The 21,059-nt window shown below is 23.2% G+C and overlaps 2 protein-coding genes across 2 annotated transcripts in view; both read left to right on the plus strand.

Moving 5' to 3' along the window:
* LOC122502537 (potassium voltage-gated channel subfamily H member 8-like) overlaps positions 1-21,059 on the plus strand; it is a 92,196-nt gene that overhangs the window by 8,362 nt on the left and 62,775 nt on the right. The window contains exon 4 of the mRNA XM_043612652.1: positions 12,716-12,944. Within this exon, the coding sequence (XP_043468587.1) occupies positions 12,716-12,944 (229 nt within the window). The remainder of the gene's footprint in view (positions 1-12,715; positions 12,945-21,059) is intronic.
* On the plus strand, positions 1,541-9,863 carry LOC122502615 (trypsin delta-like). Its single transcript, XM_043612769.1, has 2 exons — positions 1,541-1,698; positions 8,891-9,863. The coding sequence occupies exons 1-2, from the start codon at positions 1,569-1,571 to the stop codon at positions 9,598-9,600; spliced, it is 840 nt and encodes a 279-aa protein (XP_043468704.1). The 5' UTR covers positions 1,541-1,568; the 3' UTR covers positions 9,601-9,863.

Below are 21,059 nucleotides of genomic sequence, written 5' to 3' on the forward strand. Positions count from 1 at the left end.
CAATTATTTTTAAAAATTTTAATGAAATTCTTCGTGACAACTTCATTATTTAAAAAATTTTGATAAACTTCTTTATGAGAAATCAATTATTCAATAAATAAATTATTTTTGTATTTCAAAATTTTCAAAATTCAATTATTTTCAGTATCTACTATTTAAAAAAAATTTCCCAAAAAAATTGAATAATTTAAAAAAAAAATTATAAAATTCTTTTGCAAACATTCAAGTATTTTAATAAATAATAAAAATTTCACAAGAATTCAATTATTTAAAATTTTGTTTATAAATTTCTTCGCAATAATTCCATTATTTTCATAAATAATAAAATTCTTTTTAGAAATTCAATTATTTTCATAAATAATAAAATTCTTTTTTGAAATTCAATTATTTAACAAAAATTTTTCTTTTAACATAAATATAAATAAATAAGAAATACAACAAAACATATAATAAATATAAAAATAATAAACATAAAAAATAGAAATAAAAATTATATTTATCAAAAAAACTATTTAGAATTTAATAAATTTTTGAGAAAGAAGAAGAAAAATGAAGTCATCTTGTTTTCTACTGAAAAGTCATATTTACAAAAAATAATAAATCTTATTATTTTTAATTTTACGATAGTGAAAAGATAAAAATTCGAAAACATAATATTCTGAAAATTATTCAATTAATCATTTTTCTCAGTTGCAATCAATCATTTGAAATTAAATGTGATTCATGTTGAATTAGAACAAAAGTTATCTGAAAGATATGTATCTTTTTGACACGTGTGTATTTACAAATCGAATTTATTTTTAATTAGAAATTCACTTCTGTCTTAAAAATGCAAAATTTGTTTTACTCATAATTTTTTTAATTACATAATTACTCATTATTTTCTTAATATAATAAAAAAAATATCAAAATATTTAGAATGGAAAATATTTATTCAGATTTTGAAAAGTAAATCAGTTTTATTTTATTAATTATCACAATATAATTGATTATATAAATAATTATAATTAGATAATTAATTATAAATAATTATGATTAGATAATTAGTTATAAATAATCATAATTAGATAATTAATTTAAGAAATAATGTGATTTCTTAAGACGTAAGAATTTGCAAATAAAAAATTAAAAAGCACTAAAATTTGAAGAAAGAAAAATTTAAAATTAGTCCTTAATATAAATTTTAGAACTCGTATTATCAAAAGTTCATACCATAAATTTACAACAAATGATTAAAAATATTATGACGTCTCTTTTTGAAACTTTCCTAACTTTTTTTCTCTTCAAAAAAAAAAAAGAATGACGATTTCGGTAAAATAATAATATTATCTCTTTCACAAATAAATAAAATTTATTAAGGTTTCCGATAACTTTTAACGTTTACAGTTACTTTATGAATAATATTTTCTGATGAAGTATTTTATCAAGTACTTGACACAGTGTGTGTTATAATTTATTATCTCATAACCGAAAAAAATATATATTCTGAAAAAAAAAATTTCACCTGATTCACTGATTATGTAAAGTGTAATAATTTCTATGAAATGTGCAAAATGAGGAAATGATTTATGATAAGATTAAGAGACCATTGCTTCTTAAAGTACATTCGAAACATTCGTATTTTCGTGTTAGTTCCTTGTGAAGCATCAATCATGATTGGATACATGACAATAGTAGCTGTGGCAATTTTTGCAACAGGTAAGTACTTTTTATAATTATAATAATTATTTTAACTTGTTAACAAAAATTATAGACACTGAAAAAAAATTATTTGAATCAAATTTATTTTCCATTGTAACTATTTTTTGCATAATTAACTATCTTTAATTTTAGCAATAATAATTTCGAAATGTAAATTAATTTTATTTATTATAACTAATAGTAATTTTATTTATGATTTATAAAACATATTTTATTGAAATAAAATAACTAACAATAATTTTATTTATGATTTATTAAAAATATATTTTATTGAAATAAAATAATTCGCTTAAACATAATGACTTGTTAAAATTCAATATTGAAATATAATTGGAAAAGAATTTCTTATTTAAAAAAAAAAAAATACTTCTTGTCAAGTAAGAGTAGAAATCAGGATGAAAATAGCTCTTTGAAACATAAATTTAACCTTTATGAATTTTACTTTCGAAAATATTAATTTTTCTCGAAATTTCTTAATTATCTTAAAATGTAAAAGCAAACGAATTTTTTTGTAAGTGAATTTTTACTTCATATAAATTTTAATCACTTGACTACTCTGACATAATTAATTTAATTTTCCAACTATATATCTTTTTAATTAAGAAAATGGTCCACGTTCTTTGATTTTCTGTATAAAATTTTAACGAGAATTTTAAAATGAAAATCAATTTATTGAATTATAAACTAACGTAGAAAATTATTTTGGTTCGGCAAAATGTAGTGGAACATTAATAATTTATTTAAAACACAAGTACTAATGGATCATAAATGAATAACTAAACTAAAGTTTACTCCGCAAAGATTAACAAGCCAAAGAGCTGTATTCATATTTAAATAGCGGTTTTAATAAAAAAATTTTAATTATTTTTTAATTAAACCTCTTAATTAAACAAATTGATTCAGATATTTTTAAATCAGGTTTTTTAATTAACTTTTAATATAATATAATCCATATAGCAAGGGGTCCAGATTACATTAAGCTATAATATCCCAATGGAATATTTCTAAGCCTACTTTATAGAAAGTGTGGGTTTTCAGCTGTAGGAAACAAAGTTTTTTCAAAAAAAAATCCTTCGCTTAACAGTAGTAATATTCCACTGGGATAAAAAAATAAGAATTTTATTGAAAAATTTTGTATAAACTATGAAATTACTACGAATTCTAATACAAAACCTTCAATTTTTTCTATTTCTCACAATAATTTCTTTTAAAATAGCTCAATTCATAAAGAGGAGCTATCACAAAATTATTACTTATAAATTATTTAATGAATAATTTTATTTAAAAAAATCTAAATTAATTGAATTTTACAAGAATTGCGTTTACAATTTTCATAAATAGATCAACTTCAAAAGGTTTTAATTTTTAATTTTACAAAATTTCAATTTTGAATGAATTTAATTAGAAATTATAATGAAGTTAGATTTTTCAAAAATTTTAATAATTCAAATTCTGAAATTAGTTACATTTTTCAATATATATTTAATTCATTATTAAAAATAAAAGATTTATAGAAGAATTTTAATTAAAAATACTAAAAAAATTGAATTTTGGAAAAGTTACAAATGATTGGAGAAATTCAATTATTTTCAAAAGTAATATAATTATTCACAGAAATTTAATTATGTTCAAAATTTTTTTAAATATCTCGTCAAAATTTCAAGTATTTTTATAAATAATAAAAATTTAACAGTAATTCAATTATATTTAGAATTTTTTATAAATTTCTTCTCAATAATTCAATTATTTTCATAAACAAAATTTTTTACTTGGATTTAATTATTTTCAAAAATAATAAAACTCATCGCAGAATTTCAAATATTTTTAATACAATTTTGTTGAAATTAGTTGAATTTTTAATATGTATTTAATATTATTTCCAAAATTTTAATAAAACTCTTTGCAAAATTTCATTATTTTAATAAATGACAATATTTATCACGAGAATAAAATTATTTTCAAGAGTAATAAAATCCTTTTCAGAAATTCAATTATGTTAAAAAATTTTAATAAATTCTCGTATAAATTTTAATTATCTTTATAAATAATAAAATTCTTCTCCAAAATTCAATTATTTTCTAAAATTTCGAGATTTTTCAAAACGAATTAATTATTTAAAAAGATTTTTTATAATTCTTCACGAGTATTCAATTATTTATAAAAACATTTATTAAAATCCTTCGCATGAATTCAATTATTTTCATAAAGAATAAAGTTTTTCTCGGTAATTTATTTATTTTTAAAAATTTTAATAAAATTCGTTGCAAGAATTCAATTATTTTATTAAATAATAAAACTCATCGTAGTATTTCAATTATTTTTAATACAATTTTAAATAAATTTCTAGAAAAATGCAATTTTTATTAAAAGTTTTATTAAAATTCTTTGAAAGAATTCAATTATTTTAAAAACTTGTGAATTTATATGTTCATTATATTTAATAATTATTTTCAATTATTTTTAATTAAACTGCTTAAAAGAATTTAATTATTTTCAAAAATTTTAATGAAATTCTTCTTAACAATTTAATTATTTAAACAAATTATAAATATAATAATAATATAATAATAAATTTAATCAGAAGAATAAAATTATTTTCAAGAGTAATAAAATTCTTTTCAGAAATTCAATTATTTTCAAAAATATTAATAAAATTCTATTCAAACATTCAATTATTTTCATAAATAATAAAAATTTCTCAGGATTTCAATTATTTACAAATTTTTTATATACTTCGTCGCAATAATTCAATTATTTTCATAAATAATTAAATTCATAGCAGGATTTTAATTATTTTTGATAGAATTTTAATCAAATTTCTCGAAAAAAGTAATTATTCTTAAAAATGTTATGAAAATTCGTTAGAAGAATTCAATTACTTAAAAATTTGTTGATAAAATTCTTTATGAAAATTTAATTTTAACAAACATTTAATTATGCAATAAATTATTTTATTTCGAATTTAAAATAATTGAATTTTCGTAGAATTTTCTAATAAAAGTTAATTTAAAAATGAATTTCCAAATAATCGATTTATTATTTATATGAAAATAATTGAATTCTTGCTACGAATTTTATTGCACAATTTTCAAATAATTGAATTCTTTTGAGAAATTTTTACTACTTGTAAAAATAGGTAATTGAATTCTTGTGAAGGATTTTATTAAGATTTTTGTAAATAATTAAATTTTTTTTGAAAAATTTTATTGTAATTTAAATTATTACAAAACATGAAGAAAGCGATTACTCCGAGTCTTCGACTCGGAGTGATCGATTTCTTCATGTTTAACAATAAAATTTTGATAAGTTGTTAATTTTAAATTTCAATAGGTTTGAATTAAAATGTTTTGAAAATCTTAATTCGTATGGAAAAATAATAATCCTTATTAATAAAATCAGATGTCTGTCTGTACATTGCTTAAAACTTCAAAATGTTAACATGATTAGTTATTATGGACATCAGAGATTCCAAAAATGTTCTTAAAAAATTTAATGTATGTATGTATGTATGTATGTACTTGAGTATTATATGTTATTTAGTCACATTATAGCATAACTTTGCAAAAAATAAAGTCCTATAACTAATATGTAAGTATAAAAATGTTTTCAAAAAATCGAAAATTTCAAAATTTTACATTTTTTTATGGATTGCTTTTAAACTTTCTATATTTGAGTATTACATGTTATTTGGTCACATTTTAGCATAATTTTTCAAAAAATACTATTCTACAACTAAGATGTAAATATAAAAATATTTTCAAAAACTTGAAAAATGGAAAATTTCCAAATTTCACAATTTTTAATGGATAGCTTTTAAACTTTCTAAAAATAAATATTATATGTTATTTAGTCAGATTTTATCATAATTTTGCAAAAAATACTATCCTACAAGAAATATAAAAAAATTTTCAATATATCAAAAAATCGATACTAATTACTATATGAAGTACTAGCTGTCGTACCCGTCTTCGACGGGTTTTAGTTTCTACCAATACATTTAAGTTTCTACCAATCTGGAAAATCAGGAAATAGCTATGGAATTTAATTTGACCGGAAAAAAATAATAATTAGTTACCATTATAGCTATTTTAGTAGGAAAATATTACTATTTGAATCAGTGATTGACTTTTTGTTATCAAATTAGTTATTTTAACCAATTCAAATGCAGAGAACAATATTTATCAATTTGTAGTACTTTAATTAATGTATTAAAAAAATTAAATTTTCCATACAGTTTTTGGAGTTATAGTAGAGTCTAATTGGAACTAATTGTATCGCAAGTAGACCCTACGTTACGACTGCTAAAACCTAACATAAGACCTAAATTTTAGGCTGAAAGTAGGGCTTAAATTTTGACTCGGGTCTGTTTTCATAAATATTATACATCAATAAAAATTGAAGTAAAAAGCAATTTTTTAAAAGCGAATTAATATAATGAAACTTTTTCTTAATTTGATAGGAAAATTCCCGGTTCGGCATATTCCCAGCTTTTTACAGTTTTTCCCGTTTGGTAGATACCCAGTTAAATGTATTAGTATAAACAGAAAACTGTACGACAGCAAGTAATACAATCTATATTTATATGAACTTAAGAAACAGTATTTTCATAAAATAAGTAAATTTTTATAGCCATTTGTAGATTTATTTATGGATAAAATCAAGTAAATTTAAATTTGACAAAAAAGAGATAAACCGTGAAAAGTTTGGACAAAGCAGGGAATTTTGTTAAACAAAAATAGACACCGTGTTAACTTTTGTCTTTACATTGCTCAAAACATCTCTTAAAGTTAAATCTAGAGTTAAAATGAAAAAACGTTTTAACATGTAAGTTTTTGCCTAGTGGCATAATATGCTTGTATTGTATCACAGGTGACTTACAATTCTTGACATCCTGCGAAATCATTTTAATCATAAAAAATTTCCATTTTCAATATTTCTGAACTTCTTGAAAATATTAGATTGATTTGATAAATAATTTTGAATTGCACTATTTTGACATCAAAATATTAATCAGAGACTCCAAAAATACTACTGAATTATACTTCATATAGTAATTAGTATCGATTTTTTGATATATTGAAAATTTTTTTATATTTCTTGTAGGATAGTATTTTTTGCAAAATTATGATAAAATCTGACTAAATAACATATAATATTCATTTTTAGAAAGTTTAAAAGCTATCCATTAAAAATTGTGAAATTTGGAAATTTTCCATTTTTCAAGTTTTTGAAAATATTTTTATATTTACATCTTAGTTGTAGAATAGTATTTTTTGAAAAATTATGCTAAAATGTGACCAAATAACATGTAATACTCAAATATAGAAAGTTTAAAAGCAATCCATAAAAAAATGTAAAATTTTGAAATTTTCGATTTTTTGAAAACATTTTTATACTTACATATTAGTTATAGGACTTTATTTTTTGCAAAGTTATGCTAAAATGTGACTAAATAACATATAATACTCAAGTATATAAACTTCAAAAGCAATCCATGAAAAATAAAAAATTTTGAAATTTTCGATTTTTTGAATTTTTTGAAAAAATTGAATATCTCCCGTTCTAATTAATATTTTTTAAATCTGTAAATTTATAAACCTTCCTTGGGTCAATACCTAATAACCTACCAAGTTGGACTTAAATCGATTCACATGTTTTTGTGTGATTGGGGTACAAAGTTTTTGTGACAGACAAACATACATACATACAAACATACATACATACATTAAATTTTTTAAGAACATTTTTGGAATCTCTGATGTCCATAATAACTAATCATGTTAACATTTTGAAGTTTTAAGCAATGTACAGACAGACATCTGATTTTATTAATAAGGATAATTCAGTAGTATTTTTGGAGTCTCTGATTAATATTTTGATGTCAAAATAGTGCAATTCAAAATTATTTATCAAATCAATCTAATATTTTCAAGAAATTCAGAAATATTGAAAATGGAAATTTTTTATGATTAAAATGATTTCGCAGGATGTCAAGAATTGTAAGTCACCTGTGATACAATACAAGCATATTATGCCACTAGGCAAAAACTTACATGTTAAAACGTTTTTTCATTTTAACTCTAGATTTAACTTTAAGAGATGTTTTGAGCAATGTAAAGACAAAAGTTAACACGGTGTCTATTTTTGTTTAACAAAATTCCCTGCTTTGTCCAAACTTTTCACGGTTTATCTCTTTTTTGTCAAATTTAAATTTACTTGATTTTATCCATAAATAAATCTACAAATGGCTATAAAAATTTACTTATTTTATGAAAATACTGTTTCTTAAGTTCATATAAATATAGATTGTATTACTTGCTGTCGTACAGTTTTCTGTTTATACTAATACATTTAACTGGGTATCTACCAAACGGGAAAAACTGTAAAAAGCTGGGAATATGCCGAACCGGGAATTTTCCTATCAAATTAAGAAAAAGTTTCATTATATTAATTCGCTTTTAAAAAATTGCTTTTTACTTCAATTTTTATTGATGTATAATATTTATGAAAACAGACCCGAGTCAAAATTTAAGCCCTACTTTCAGCCTAAAATTTAGGTCTTATGTTAGGTTTTAGCAGTCGTAACGTAGGGTCTACTTGCGATACAATTAGTTCCAATTAGACTCTACTATAACTCCAAAAACTGTATGGAAAATTTAATTTTTTTAATACATTAATTAAAGTACTACAAATTGATAAATATTGTTCTCTGCATTTGAATTGGTTAAAATAACTAATTTGATAACAAAAAGTTAATCACTGATTCAAATAGTAATATTTTCCTACTAAAATAGCTATAATGGTAACTAATTATTATTTTCTTCCCGTCAAATTAAATTCCCTAGCTATTTCCTGATTTTCCAGATTGGTAGAAACTTAAATGTATTGGTAGAAACTAAAACCCGTCGAAGACGGGTACGACAGCTAGTTTTTAATAAAACTATTGATGTTTTGGAATAAGTTTACAGTTAACGAAATTTTTAAATAAATGTAATAGAATTTTGAGTATCTAATAATTTTTAGAGTGAATCAGAATATTCTTTAGGGTCAGGGAAAAAGTGAAAATTTTGTCTGGAAATCAGGGAAAAATCAGGGAAAAATAAAATTAAATATTTGTGGCAACCCTGATGGAGGACGCTGTATGAAAAGTAATTCGGAATAAAATTAATCAAAGACTTATTTTTTTCAGCTGTACCATCGAATGGTCTGTCATCGCGAATAGTTGGAGGAGCGACTGTATCACGTTTTGATGAAATACCCTACCAAGTGAGCGTTCAATTAAATGGCAGACACTATTGCGGAGGTGTTATAATTTCCGAAACATACGTTCTTACGGCAGCTGCTTGTGTCTCAGCTGGTGGTATTAATCAATATAGCATAAAATCTGGAACAGCCAATTTACAATACGGCGGTACAATTCACAGAGTCTCGCAAATAATTAAGCATCCCTCATTTTACGTAAACAGTGACAGCATTCCAGTGAATGATATCGCTATTATTAAAATTCAAAATACATTCTCCTTCGATGGATCACGAGATGCAATTCCATTGTTGAACAAACCAGCATTGGTTGGAAGTTTTGCTAAAATTTCCGGATGGGGTTGGATGAATTCGACATTTCCAAGTCAATTGCAAAAGGGAAATGTGAATATTTTGAATACAAATTATTGCAGTAAAACACATTATCAAGGACGATTACCAGCGGGTCAGATATGTGCTGCTTTAACCGGACAAGATGCATGCCAAGCTGATGCTGGTGGTCCATTAGCTGTTGGGGTTCATCTCGTTGGAATTATTTCTTGGGGCAAGGGTTGTGCCCTTGGTCAATATCCTGGTGTTTATACGGAAATATTCTATCATCGAAATTGGATCACTGCTCAGACGGGTATTAAAAATTAGTATTAAAAACCCTTCTTAATTCGATTGCGAAATGAAATTAAAACTAAAATTAAAATTGGAAATAAAAATTGAAATGAAAAATGGAAATTATAAACTTAGAAAATTTACCAATGTAAATTTGATTATTTGTTAAAGTAATATAAATTCAGAAACATCTGCCAACTTTAATGTGTATATTTAAAATTTGTATTGTTATTATTTAGGTAATAAGTGAGAATTGTTTTGTATTTTTATTAATTTAAATAAATGTATTTGGATAAAAATTTGTCATTTCTGTATTCTTTCATGATCCCTGGTATTAAATCCTCTTTCCAGAATAAAAATACAACTCTTGTGGAATTGTATTTTAATGATTAGGAAAAACTTTGAAAACCAAATTCCACAGGGTCAAAATTAATTATTGTAAGGAATTTTAATAAAGTTCTTTTCCAAAATTCAACTATTTTGATAAAAAACAAAATTCACCAAGGGAAATGTGACAATTCAAAATTTTTTAAATTAATTTTTGATAGCCAGCGTCCCCACCCGCCCGTATCAGAAAAACGAAAATTGGAAAAAAATCGAAAAAAAATTCATAACTCGAACAATTTTTGACCAATTTTTTGTTTCTTGGTCGCAAATTAAAGAGAGATAAATGCTTCTTTTCATTGGACCAATAAGAATTTTCTAAAAAAATTTTTGATAGCCAGCGTCCCCACCCGCCCGTATCAGAAAAACGAAAATTGGAAAAAAATGGAAAAAAATTCATAACTCGAATAATTTTTGACCAAATTTTTATTTTTTGATCACAAATTAAAGGGGGGCTATTGCTTTTTAAAATGTGACAATTCAAAATTTTTAAAATCAATTTTTGATAGCTAGCGTCCCCACACGCCCGTATCAGAAAAACGAAAATTGGAAAAAAAATCGAAAAAAAATTCATAACTCTAACAATTTTTGACCAATTTTTTGTTTCTTGGTTGCAAATTAAAGAGGGATTAATGCCTTTTTTCATTGGACCAATAAGAATTTTCTAAAAAAATTTTTGATAGCCAGCGTCCCCACCCGTCCGTATCAGAAAAACGAAAATTGGAAAAAAATCAAAAAAAAATTCATAACTCGAACATTTTTTGACCAATTTTTTATTTCTTGGTCACAAATTAAAGGGGGGTTATTGTTTTTTAAAATGTGACAATTTAAAATTTTTCAAATCAATTTTTGATAGCCAGCGTTCCCACCCGCCTGTATCAGAAAAACGAAAAGTGAAAAAAAATCGAAAAAAAATTCATAACTCGAACAATTTTTGACCAATTTTTGGTTTCTTGGTCGCAAATTAAAGAGGGATTAATGCTTCTTTTCATTGGACCAATAAGAATTTTTTAAAAAAAATTTTTGATAGCCAGTGTCCCCACCCGCACGTATCAGAAAAACGAAAATTGGAAAAAAATTCATAACTCGAACAATTTTAGACGAAATTTTTTTTTCTTGGTCCCAAATTAAAGCTAGTGTACGTTGTTTTTGCGTTGATTGAACCGTATAGGGCCACCGTGCTACTATGTGTGTCGGCGCCTATGGATTCTTTTGATGGCTGGCGGCCGGTGGGTCGCTAGTTTCACTGCGATTTCGAATACTCGGAGTGATTGACTTCTTCATGTTTTATAATAATATTCTTATAAGTTATTGAATTTCAAAAAGGTTTTAATTTTATATTTTTGAAAATCATAGTTCCCAAGGAAAAATAATAAATAATTATTATTTAATTTTTATAAATTAAAATAAAATTAAATTCATGGTTCGAAATTATTTCTGACCACGTTACGCAATTTACTTCAGAGATGTCGACTGACAAATTAAAAGAAGAAGAGATACAACCGGTATTTTCATCAATTAAACATTCACAGGGAAATATAGTCGAGAGATTACACAGAGAGTTATCAAGATTATTCGGAACTCTAACTAAAGGTCGACACAAGCAGTAGTTTTTTAAATAAACATTTTGCTCAATAAATTTTAATACTCGTAGAATCTTTTTTTTCAGAGTAGAAAAAATATTTTCTCTGTACAGTCAAAATTATTTGCTGATGAAATCTTCTTGAATTGTAATTGGAATAGTTCGTTGAGAATTTTTAATATCATGCTGACCAACAAACAAAGACGAAGGTATTTCTCATTTGTATTAGTATGAACTCTTTTTTTAATAGGATTTAGAAGAAAAATTATAATACTTTCTCACATGTGATGAGAGTGGAAGAAAAATTATTATAGGAAATCTTTGATAAAAAAAAAAATAACATTGTGCTGATTAGGAGAAAAGAAATAAGTTGAGATGATTTAATTTTCTTGAAAATTAAATTAATTACAGAAGTATTTCGTAGTTGGCATGTAGAAAATTTCCGAACAGTAGTGAGTATATGAGAATATATTTCCTACCCTACTTTCTCAAGTGTGTTCACCACTCGTCTATAAATCATTTAGACATGCCTCTGCTTTATCGGAAAATTATCTTCCGAAATATTTAACCTTAACAAAATTTTCTTTCAAAAATAATTTCAAACCCACATTTCAAAACTTTCTGTGGAATTTTTTTTTTTGGTAAAAAATACTACGGTAGAAAACATGTTTTTGAAGAATATTTTTTGTACCAAAAATATGACAGCAGAAGAAATGTTACAGTACAAAAAAAGCTGTAGAAAACGTTGCAAAAAAAAAAAAATATTAACTGTATAAAAAATATTGTAGGACAAATATACTAATATATTTCAGGACACAAAAAATTTTATAGTATAAAAAATACTGCAGTACAAAAGTATTAAAGTACAAAAAATACTACAGTAGAAAGAAGAGATTTTAGCATAAAAAATAAAAATTATACCTTCTGTATCGAGGTACTAAGAAGTGTAAGTCGGAAATATTTAATGAACTTATTTTAATTTATTAAAATTATAATTAATTATTATAAGAGTATTAAAAATTTTCCAATTAAAAAATTTCGAGAGTGTCTTTTTTTTAATTAAATTTATTAATAGTTTTTAAAGAGATTGAATGTGGAAATAATAAAAAACACTTTTATCGCAAATCTGAAATTAAATAAAAATGGAGAAAAATATTTTTTTAAAAAGTGGAATTATTCTTTCAGACCCTACTTCATTCCGTGGCAGCGCCGCTTCCAGAGTACAAGACCTCAGCGATTATGAAATCCCAATATATCTTAAGCCATTATGGGATTTATAAGACGTGTTGGGATTGGTTAATACTCATAGCAACTTTCTATGTGGCAGTCGTTGTTCCTTACAACGCAAGTTTCATTAATACAGACAGGCCTACCATGGTTAGCGATGTTGTGGTCGAGAGCCTCTTCATTACCGGTAAGTTTTTTCGAAAATTCTCTTCAAATTTTAATCTATAAACAAAAAATCGAAAATTTGTAGAAAAAAAACACAAATTTTTCCATTTTCTCGCTGTGGCAATATAGTGAATACAAAAATCAGAAATTATCACTCGTCAACGAAAAAAATAAAGTAATTAAAATCTAATGACGCAAAAAAAAAAATAGGTATAATTTCAATGAAACAATTAAATAATTCGAAAAAAATGATTTGTAATTATGGATCGTGCTATTCACAAAGGAAATAAGTGCTTTTGTTAGAAAACCAAAGATTCTACAGCAGAACCGAGCAAATCAGCTTCAAAAGCTCTTTAATTTCCTCTCTGCTAGAATCCTCATGGATTCACCTCTAATTGATGTACCTGGCTTTAAATAGAATCTCTGTGTGACTCTCCGCCATTCAATGATAGTAATTAACATTCTGCCCTCTTCTGTCTGAAATTCTATGCCAGTTTTGTTTTATTTACCCTTCAGTAGTCTAGAATTATTTTTTTTTTTACAAAATTAATAATTACCTAATTTATAAATAATACAAATAATTTACAAGAATTTTTTTTTCCTCCCTGAGGTATTTAACTTTTTTTATCACTGTTGAAAATTGTACGAAAGATATCAACTTAGAAATTAATTCTGAACGTGAATTTATTTTGCAATGAATTCTAGTGAATGTTAGATAGAAATTTAAACAATTTTTTATGGCTATTAATTAATTAAATATTATTAATATCAAAAAGTTATTCATTATATTTTTTCTATTTTGAATTTCGCGCCAAGAGAATTCTTTAAATTTCCGTCTAGAGGGCATGAAAGTTCTCTCACAAACGATATGAAGCAAATTATTAACTATACCATCAAATGTTACGCTCGCGGAACGTGATATTCAATTTATTATTGTTATGCAAATTGCAAAATTTTTTATTTTCAAATAATTTCATAATCAAAATTTAAAAAATTTACTTATTAAATACAAAATTAATTATTACTGTTCATATTTTCAAAAATTTTTTAAAAATTTAACGAAACAATTCAATTATTTTCTAAAATTTTAATATATCCTTCTAAACGATTCAATAATTTTTTTAAATAGTAAAATCTTTACAAAAATTCAATTATTTTCAAAACAATTTTAATTCAATTCCTCGGAAGAATTCAATTTTTTTTCTAAATTTGTAACGCATTTCGAAAAAATTCAATTTTTTTCTCAAATTTTAATAAATCTTTCGAAAAAATTCAATTATTTTTATTCTTCGCAAGAATTTAATTAATTTTATAAATAGTAAAATTCTTTGCAGGAATTAAATTATTTTTAATCCAATTGAAATAAAATTACACGAAAGAATTTAATTATTTTCAAAAATTTTCATAAAATTCAATTTCAACAAGAATTTAAAATTATTTAAAAATAATTCAATTATTCTCAAAATATTTTTTAAAAATTCTATATAAAAAATAAAATTTTTTTGAATGCAATATTTAAATATATTCGTCAAAAAATTGTCAGAATTAAATTATTTTCAAAAAATAATAAAATTCTTCTGATGAATTCAATTGTTTTGAATTTACATAATTTTAATAAAATTCTTTTCAATTAAAATTATTAAAGAAACTCCATTAGTAAAAAAAAATTCAAAGAAATTCTTCAAAAGTATTTAATTAGGATTTTTAAAAATTTTAATAAAATTCTTCGCAAGAATTCAGTTATTTTGCTAAATAATAAAATTCTTTGAAGGAATTCTATTTTTATCAAATTTTTTGATAAAATTCTTTGCAACTATTCGATGATTTTCAATAGATTAATTGTTATCTGAAATTTAAACTAAAATTCATTTTCAAATCAATTTTTTATTACCAAATTTTTAAATAATTGAATTCTTTTGACGAATTTTAATAAAAATTTTCAAAATAGTTACATTTTTTAAGGAATTCAGTTAAAATTGTATTAAAAATAATTGAAATTCTCCGATGAGTTTTATTATTTATGAAAATAATTGAATTATTGAGAAGAAACTTATAAATTTATAAATAATTTAATTCCCGTAAAATTTTTATTATTTATGAAAAAATTATTAAAATGAGGAAAATTTCTGAAAATAATTGGGAATTTTGACAAGAATGTTATTAAAATTTTTGAAAATAATTGAATTTTAAAGAAGAATTTTGTTATTTATAAAGATAAATGGGATTATTTGATAAAATCAGAGAAAATAAAGTGTGAGAAAAAAAATTATCTTTTAATTTATTTATTTACAAAAATATATATTAATACCTAAATATATATTTTTACTTTTATTTAAAATTTTTGTAGGATTTTTTAATTGGACAGTCGAAAAAGTTATATAATTTCATTAGAAAATTAGACAGAATTTTTTTATAAAAATTCTAGCAATTTTAGTGAATTTGCTTTATTCCGTTTGTGAGAGAATTTTCATGCCATCTAGGTGGCTATTTAAAGAACTGTTTTTGGCGGGAAATTCAAAAATAGGAAAAACAAAATGAATAACTTTTTGAAATTAATAACACTTAAATAATTTATATCTATAAAAAAATAATTGTTTATTAATTTTCTCTATATTTACTAGAATTAGTAATACATTTTTATTTTTTGTTCAGAAGTTCAGAAGTTAATTCTCATTTAGAATGCAAAAAAACGAAATAAAAATTTGTCTTAAAAATTGATTTTTAAGACGAATTTTTTTTTTTCGTTTTTCTGAATTCTAATCGAGAATTAACTTCTTAAATATTTTACCGTGTACTTAAAAAAAAGAGTATAGCATGTGTAATTATCAGAAAATTAAAATTTTACTCGGGAATAAAAATGAGAATGTATTTTAGTTTTTAAAGAAATAGTTTTTAAAGAAAGTTAGTCGGAAAGTTTTATGGAATATTTTAAAAATCCTTTACAAGAGTGAAAAGAATTTAAAACGTGATTATGAACTCAGAATGGAAGACCTGTTGGAGAATTATTCCCTCGGTATCCAATTGAAAAGTAGAAGTTCTCACTGTCGGAAATTCAGTTAATTAAGTGGTATCTCCTTTTCATTCTCTGATTTCTTTCGAATTTTAATGATTTATTCCCCATCGAGTTCAATTAATTTCGAACGTCGCATTTCAGTTTTATTTTAAAAAAATTCAATTATTTGTAATTTTGTTCTAATTAGAAAAAAATTTTTTTTTGTTTTAAATAGAAAAGTAGCAAAAATAAATAAATTATTTTAGGTTTTCTAAAAACTATAGTCGGTTTCTATGAATTTCTAAATGAAATTCATGGAAGAGCGTAAAAATATTATAGGTACATGTAAAAAAAGAGACTCGTACAAAAGCTGAGGTGTGAGCTTTTTTTTCCAGATCAACTTGACATAAATACATCGGGTCAAGTTGAACTCTTAATTTTACACATTAAAGCTGAACAGAACAGAAGAAAAGTGACAAAACAATAACTATTTTCAAACAAACGGTAATGATTTCATTGTTTTCTTGTTTAGAAAAGAAAACAATTTTTCAGACATTTTTTGAACTTTTTTTTATAAAAATAATAAAACGAAACAAAAAAATAAATTATTTAATTATTAGGTCTACGTAGATTATTGGCAAAAATAAAATTTTTTTGCTTATGGTTTTATAAAGAAAAAGATTTTCTGATTTTTTAACGAAACAAAATGACAAATAAAAATTTACGTTATAAAATGTTGAGAATTTTCCCTGCAAGAAAGAAACAAGTGAGTTTGCTTTCTCCCGTCTGACTATTGGTCGATATTTCTACTGAATAACCGTGAACGATTATCCTGCACGAAGTCTCTTTGATCTTCAAACATATGGTAATACATGCGTCCAGCCGGATTAAACAATTTTTCATTAAATATCAATTTTTATTGTTTAAACTGAAAAGTAAATAAATATTTAAAGAAAATAATAATTATTATTTAATTATAAGTTTTTAATAACTGAAATTTTATTAAATTTCTGCCTGTACTAATTTTTATTAAATATATATTTATTAATTAAAAAATGCACCCAGGGAAAAATAAATTTAGTTCGTAGAATACTAAATTATTTATTCATTATTTACGAGACCGAACGCGCGCGTGTTTACTTCGCGTTTTAATTAATAATTATTTATGTAATGAATTATATATTGAATTCGATAATATTTAATTTATTCCCTTTTCATTTATTTTATTAACATTAATTTTATTTATTTTACTTATTTCATTTATTTAGCTGAATAAAAAATTGAATTGATACTTTTTTTACGATTAAGAAATTATAAGAAAAAATTGAGTCAAGTTTAATTTTTTCATGACTACTTTTTTGTTACTTTTTTTCTCTTTTTAAGATACTTTTTGCTACTTTCTTAAAATTAATTATCGAGTACGAAGCCTGTTATTGCAATGAAATAAAATAACAAATTACCTTGTTTTGAACAATTGATTTGTCTCAATTTGCCTCCTGTGACATTTTGGATGTAAACAAAAATGATTTTTGTCGAGAAATTGAAAATGAATTGATAATATAAATTTTAGACAATATATGATGTCAATAAGCAAAACCAATGTAGTTTTGAATTTGACAACTTGTACTTTGGTTACTATCAAAACATAAAGTGGGTATGTGTGCGGAATGGAAATCCTGCTATCACCCTTCGCAAAGTTCCGGTTTCAGTTTCAAATAGAAATTATCAAACACGTCACGCATGAAAGCGCAATACAGACGAAATTTTGAAATTTGATTCTTAACTTCTCTAATAGTTGTTATAATTAATTTCGCCAACAATCGGTTTATTATATACAGCAAATGATAAGTCACATAAAAGAAAACAAGTTTTCAAATAAACATTTTATCATTTTATTTAGGCTCTTGAAAAATACTTTACTTATTTAAAAATCTCCACCCTTTGGTAAAAAATCTAAAAATTTCAAAAATTCGAAAAACCGAATTTCTTAAAAAAACAACATATTTTCTTCTGTTTTATGGCATTTAGCTTCAATATTTTTGTGCTCTTGAAAAATACTTTACTTATTTAAAAATCTCTACCCTTTGGAAAAAATCTAAAATTATCAAAAATATTCAAAAATTCGAAAAACCGAATTTCTTAAAATTCAACATATTTTCTTCTGTTTTATGGCATTTAGCTTCAATATTTTTGTGCTCTTAAAAAATATATTTCTTATTTAAAAATCTCCACCCTTTGGTAAGAAATCTAAAATTATCAAAAATATTCAAAAATTCGAAAAACCGAATTTCTTAAAATTCAACATATTTTCTTCTGCTTTATGGCATTTAGCTTCAATATTTTTGTGCTCTTGAAAAATACTTTACTTATTTAAAAATCTCCACCTGTGTTAAAAAATCCATAATTTTCAAAAATATTCAAAAATTCGAAAAACCGAATTTCTTAAAATTCAACATATTTTCTTCTGTTTTATGGCATTCAGCTTCAATATTTTTGGGCCCTTGAAAAATACTTTACTTATTTAAAAATCTTTGGTAAAAAATCTTAAAATTTCAAAAATATTCAAAAATTCGAAAAACCGAATTTCTTAAAATTCAACATATTTTCTTATGTTTTATGGCATTTAGCTTCAATATTTTTGTGCTCTTGAAAAATACTTTACTTATTTAAAAATCTGCACCTGTGTTAAAAAATCCATAATTTTCAAAAATATTCAAAAATTCGAAAAACCGAAATTCTTAAAATTCAACATTTTTTCTTTTGTTTTATGGCATTTAGCTTCAATATTTTTGTGCTCTTGAAAAATACTTTACTTATTTAAAAATCTCCACCTGTGTTAAAAAATCCATAATTTTCAAAAATATTCAAAAATTCGAAAAACCGAATTTCTTAAAATTCAACATATTTTCTTCTGTTTTATGGCATTTAGCTTCAATATTTTTGTGCTCTTGAAAAATACTTTACTTATTTAAAAATCTCTACCCTTTGGAAAAAATCTAAAATTATCAAAAATATTCAAAAATTCGAAAAACCGAATTTCTTAAAATTCAACATATTTTCTTCTGTTTTATAGCATTTAGCTTCAATATTTTTGTGCTCTTGAAAAATACTTTACTTATTTAAAAATCTCCACACTTTGGTAAAAATCTAAAAATTTCAAAAATATTCAAAAATTCGAAAACCCGAATTTCTTAAAAAAACAACATTTTTTCTTCTGTTTAATGGCATTTAGCTTCAATATTTTTGTGCTCTTAAAAAATATATTTCTTATTTAAAAATCTCCACCCTTTGGTAAGAAATCTAAAATTATCAAAAATATTCAAAAATTCGAAAAACCGAATTTCTTAAAATTCAACATATTTTCTTCTGCTTTATGGCATTTAGCTTCAATATTTTTGTGCTCTTGAAAAATACTTTACTTATTTAAAAATCTCCACCTGTGTTAAAAAATCCATAATTTTCAAAAATATTCAAAAATTCGAAAAACCGAATTTCTTAAAATTCAACATATTTTCTTCTGTTTTATGGCATTCAGCTTCAATATTTTTGGGCCCTTGAAAAATACTTTACTTATTTAAAAATCTTTGGTAAAAAATCTTAAAATTTCAAAAATATTCAAAAATTCGAAAAACCGAATTTCTTAAAATTCAACATATTTTCTTATGTTTTATGGCATTTAGCTTCAATATTTTTGTGCTCTTGAAAAATACTTTACTTATTTAAAAATCTGCACCTGTGTTAAAAAATCCATAATTTTCAAAAATATTCAAAAATTCGAAAAACCGAAATTCTTAAAATTCAACATTTTTTCTTTTGTTTTATGGCATTTAGCTTCAATATTTTTGTGCTCTTGAAAAATACTTTACTTATTTAAAAATCTCCACCTGTGTTAAAAAATCCATAATTTTCAAAAATATTCAAAAATTCGAAAAACCGAACTTCTTAAAATACAACATTTTTTCTTCTTTTTTATGGCATTTTGCTTCAATATTTTTGTGCTCTTAAAAAATATATTTCTTATTTAAAAATCTCCATCCTTTGGTAAAAAATCTAAAATTATCAAAAATATTCAAAAATTCGAAAAACCGAATTTCTTAAAATACAACATTTTTTCTTCTGTTTTATGGCATTTAGCTTCAATATTTTTGTGCTTTTGAAAAATACTTTACTTATTTAAAAATCTCCACCCTTTGGTAAAAATCTAAAAATTTCAAAAATATTCAAAAATTCGAAAAAACGGATTTCTTAAAATTCAACATATTTTCTTCTCTTTTATGGCATTTAGCTTCAATATTTTTGTGCTCTTAAAAAATATATTTCTTATTTAAAAATCTCCACCCTTTGGAAAAAAATCTAAAATTATCAAAAATATTCAAAAATTCGAAAAACCGAACTTCTTAAAATACAACATTTTTTCTTCTGTTTTATGGCATTTAGCTTCAATATTTTTGTGCTCTTAAAAAATATATTTCTTATTTAAAAATCTCCATCCTTTGGTAAAAAATCTAAAATTATCAAAAATATTCAAAAATTCGAAAAACCGAATTTCTTAAAAAAACAACATTTTTTCTTCTGTTTAATGGCATTTAGCTTCAATATTTTTGTGCTCTTGAAAAATACTTTACTTATTTAAAAATCTCCACCTGTGTTAAAAAATCCATAATTTTCAAAAATATTCAAAAATTCGAAAAACCGAATTTCTTAAAATTCAACATATTTTCTTCTGTTTTATGGCATTTAGCTTCAATATTTTTGTGCTCTTGAAAAATACTTTACTTATTTAAAAATCTCTACCCTTTGGAAAAAATCTAAAATTATCAAAAATATTCAAAAATTCGAAAAACCGAATTTCTTAAAATTCAACATATTTTCTTCTGTTTTATAGCATTTAGCTTCAATATTTTTGTGCTCTTGAAAAATACTTTACTTATTTAAAAATCTCCACACTTTGGTAAAAATCTAAAAATTTCAAAAATATTCAAAAATTCGAAAACCCGAATTTCTTAAAAAAACAACATTTTTTCTTCTGTTTAATGGCATTTAGCTTCAATATTTTTGTGCTCTTAAAAAATATATTTCTTATTTAAAAATCTCCACCCTTTGGTAAGAAATCTAAAATTATCAAAAATATTCAAAAATTCGAAA

Source organism: Leptopilina heterotoma, unplaced genomic scaffold (assembly GCF_015476425.1).
Source record: "Leptopilina heterotoma isolate Lh14 unplaced genomic scaffold, ASM1547642v1 Lhet_108, whole genome shotgun sequence".
Lineage (NCBI taxonomy): Eukaryota > Metazoa > Arthropoda > Insecta > Hymenoptera > Figitidae > Leptopilina > Leptopilina heterotoma.

Excerpts from the sequence above, each read along its gene's own strand:
- LOC122502615 (XM_043612769.1), top strand. The coding sequence starts at position 1,569 with ATGATAAGATTAAGAGACCATTGCTTCTTAAAGTACATTCGAAACATT. Across the intron at positions 1,699-8,890 it reads TGTGGCAATTTTTGCAACAG|CTGTACCATCGAATGGTCTG; the intron begins GTAAGTACTTTT and ends TATTTTTTTCAG.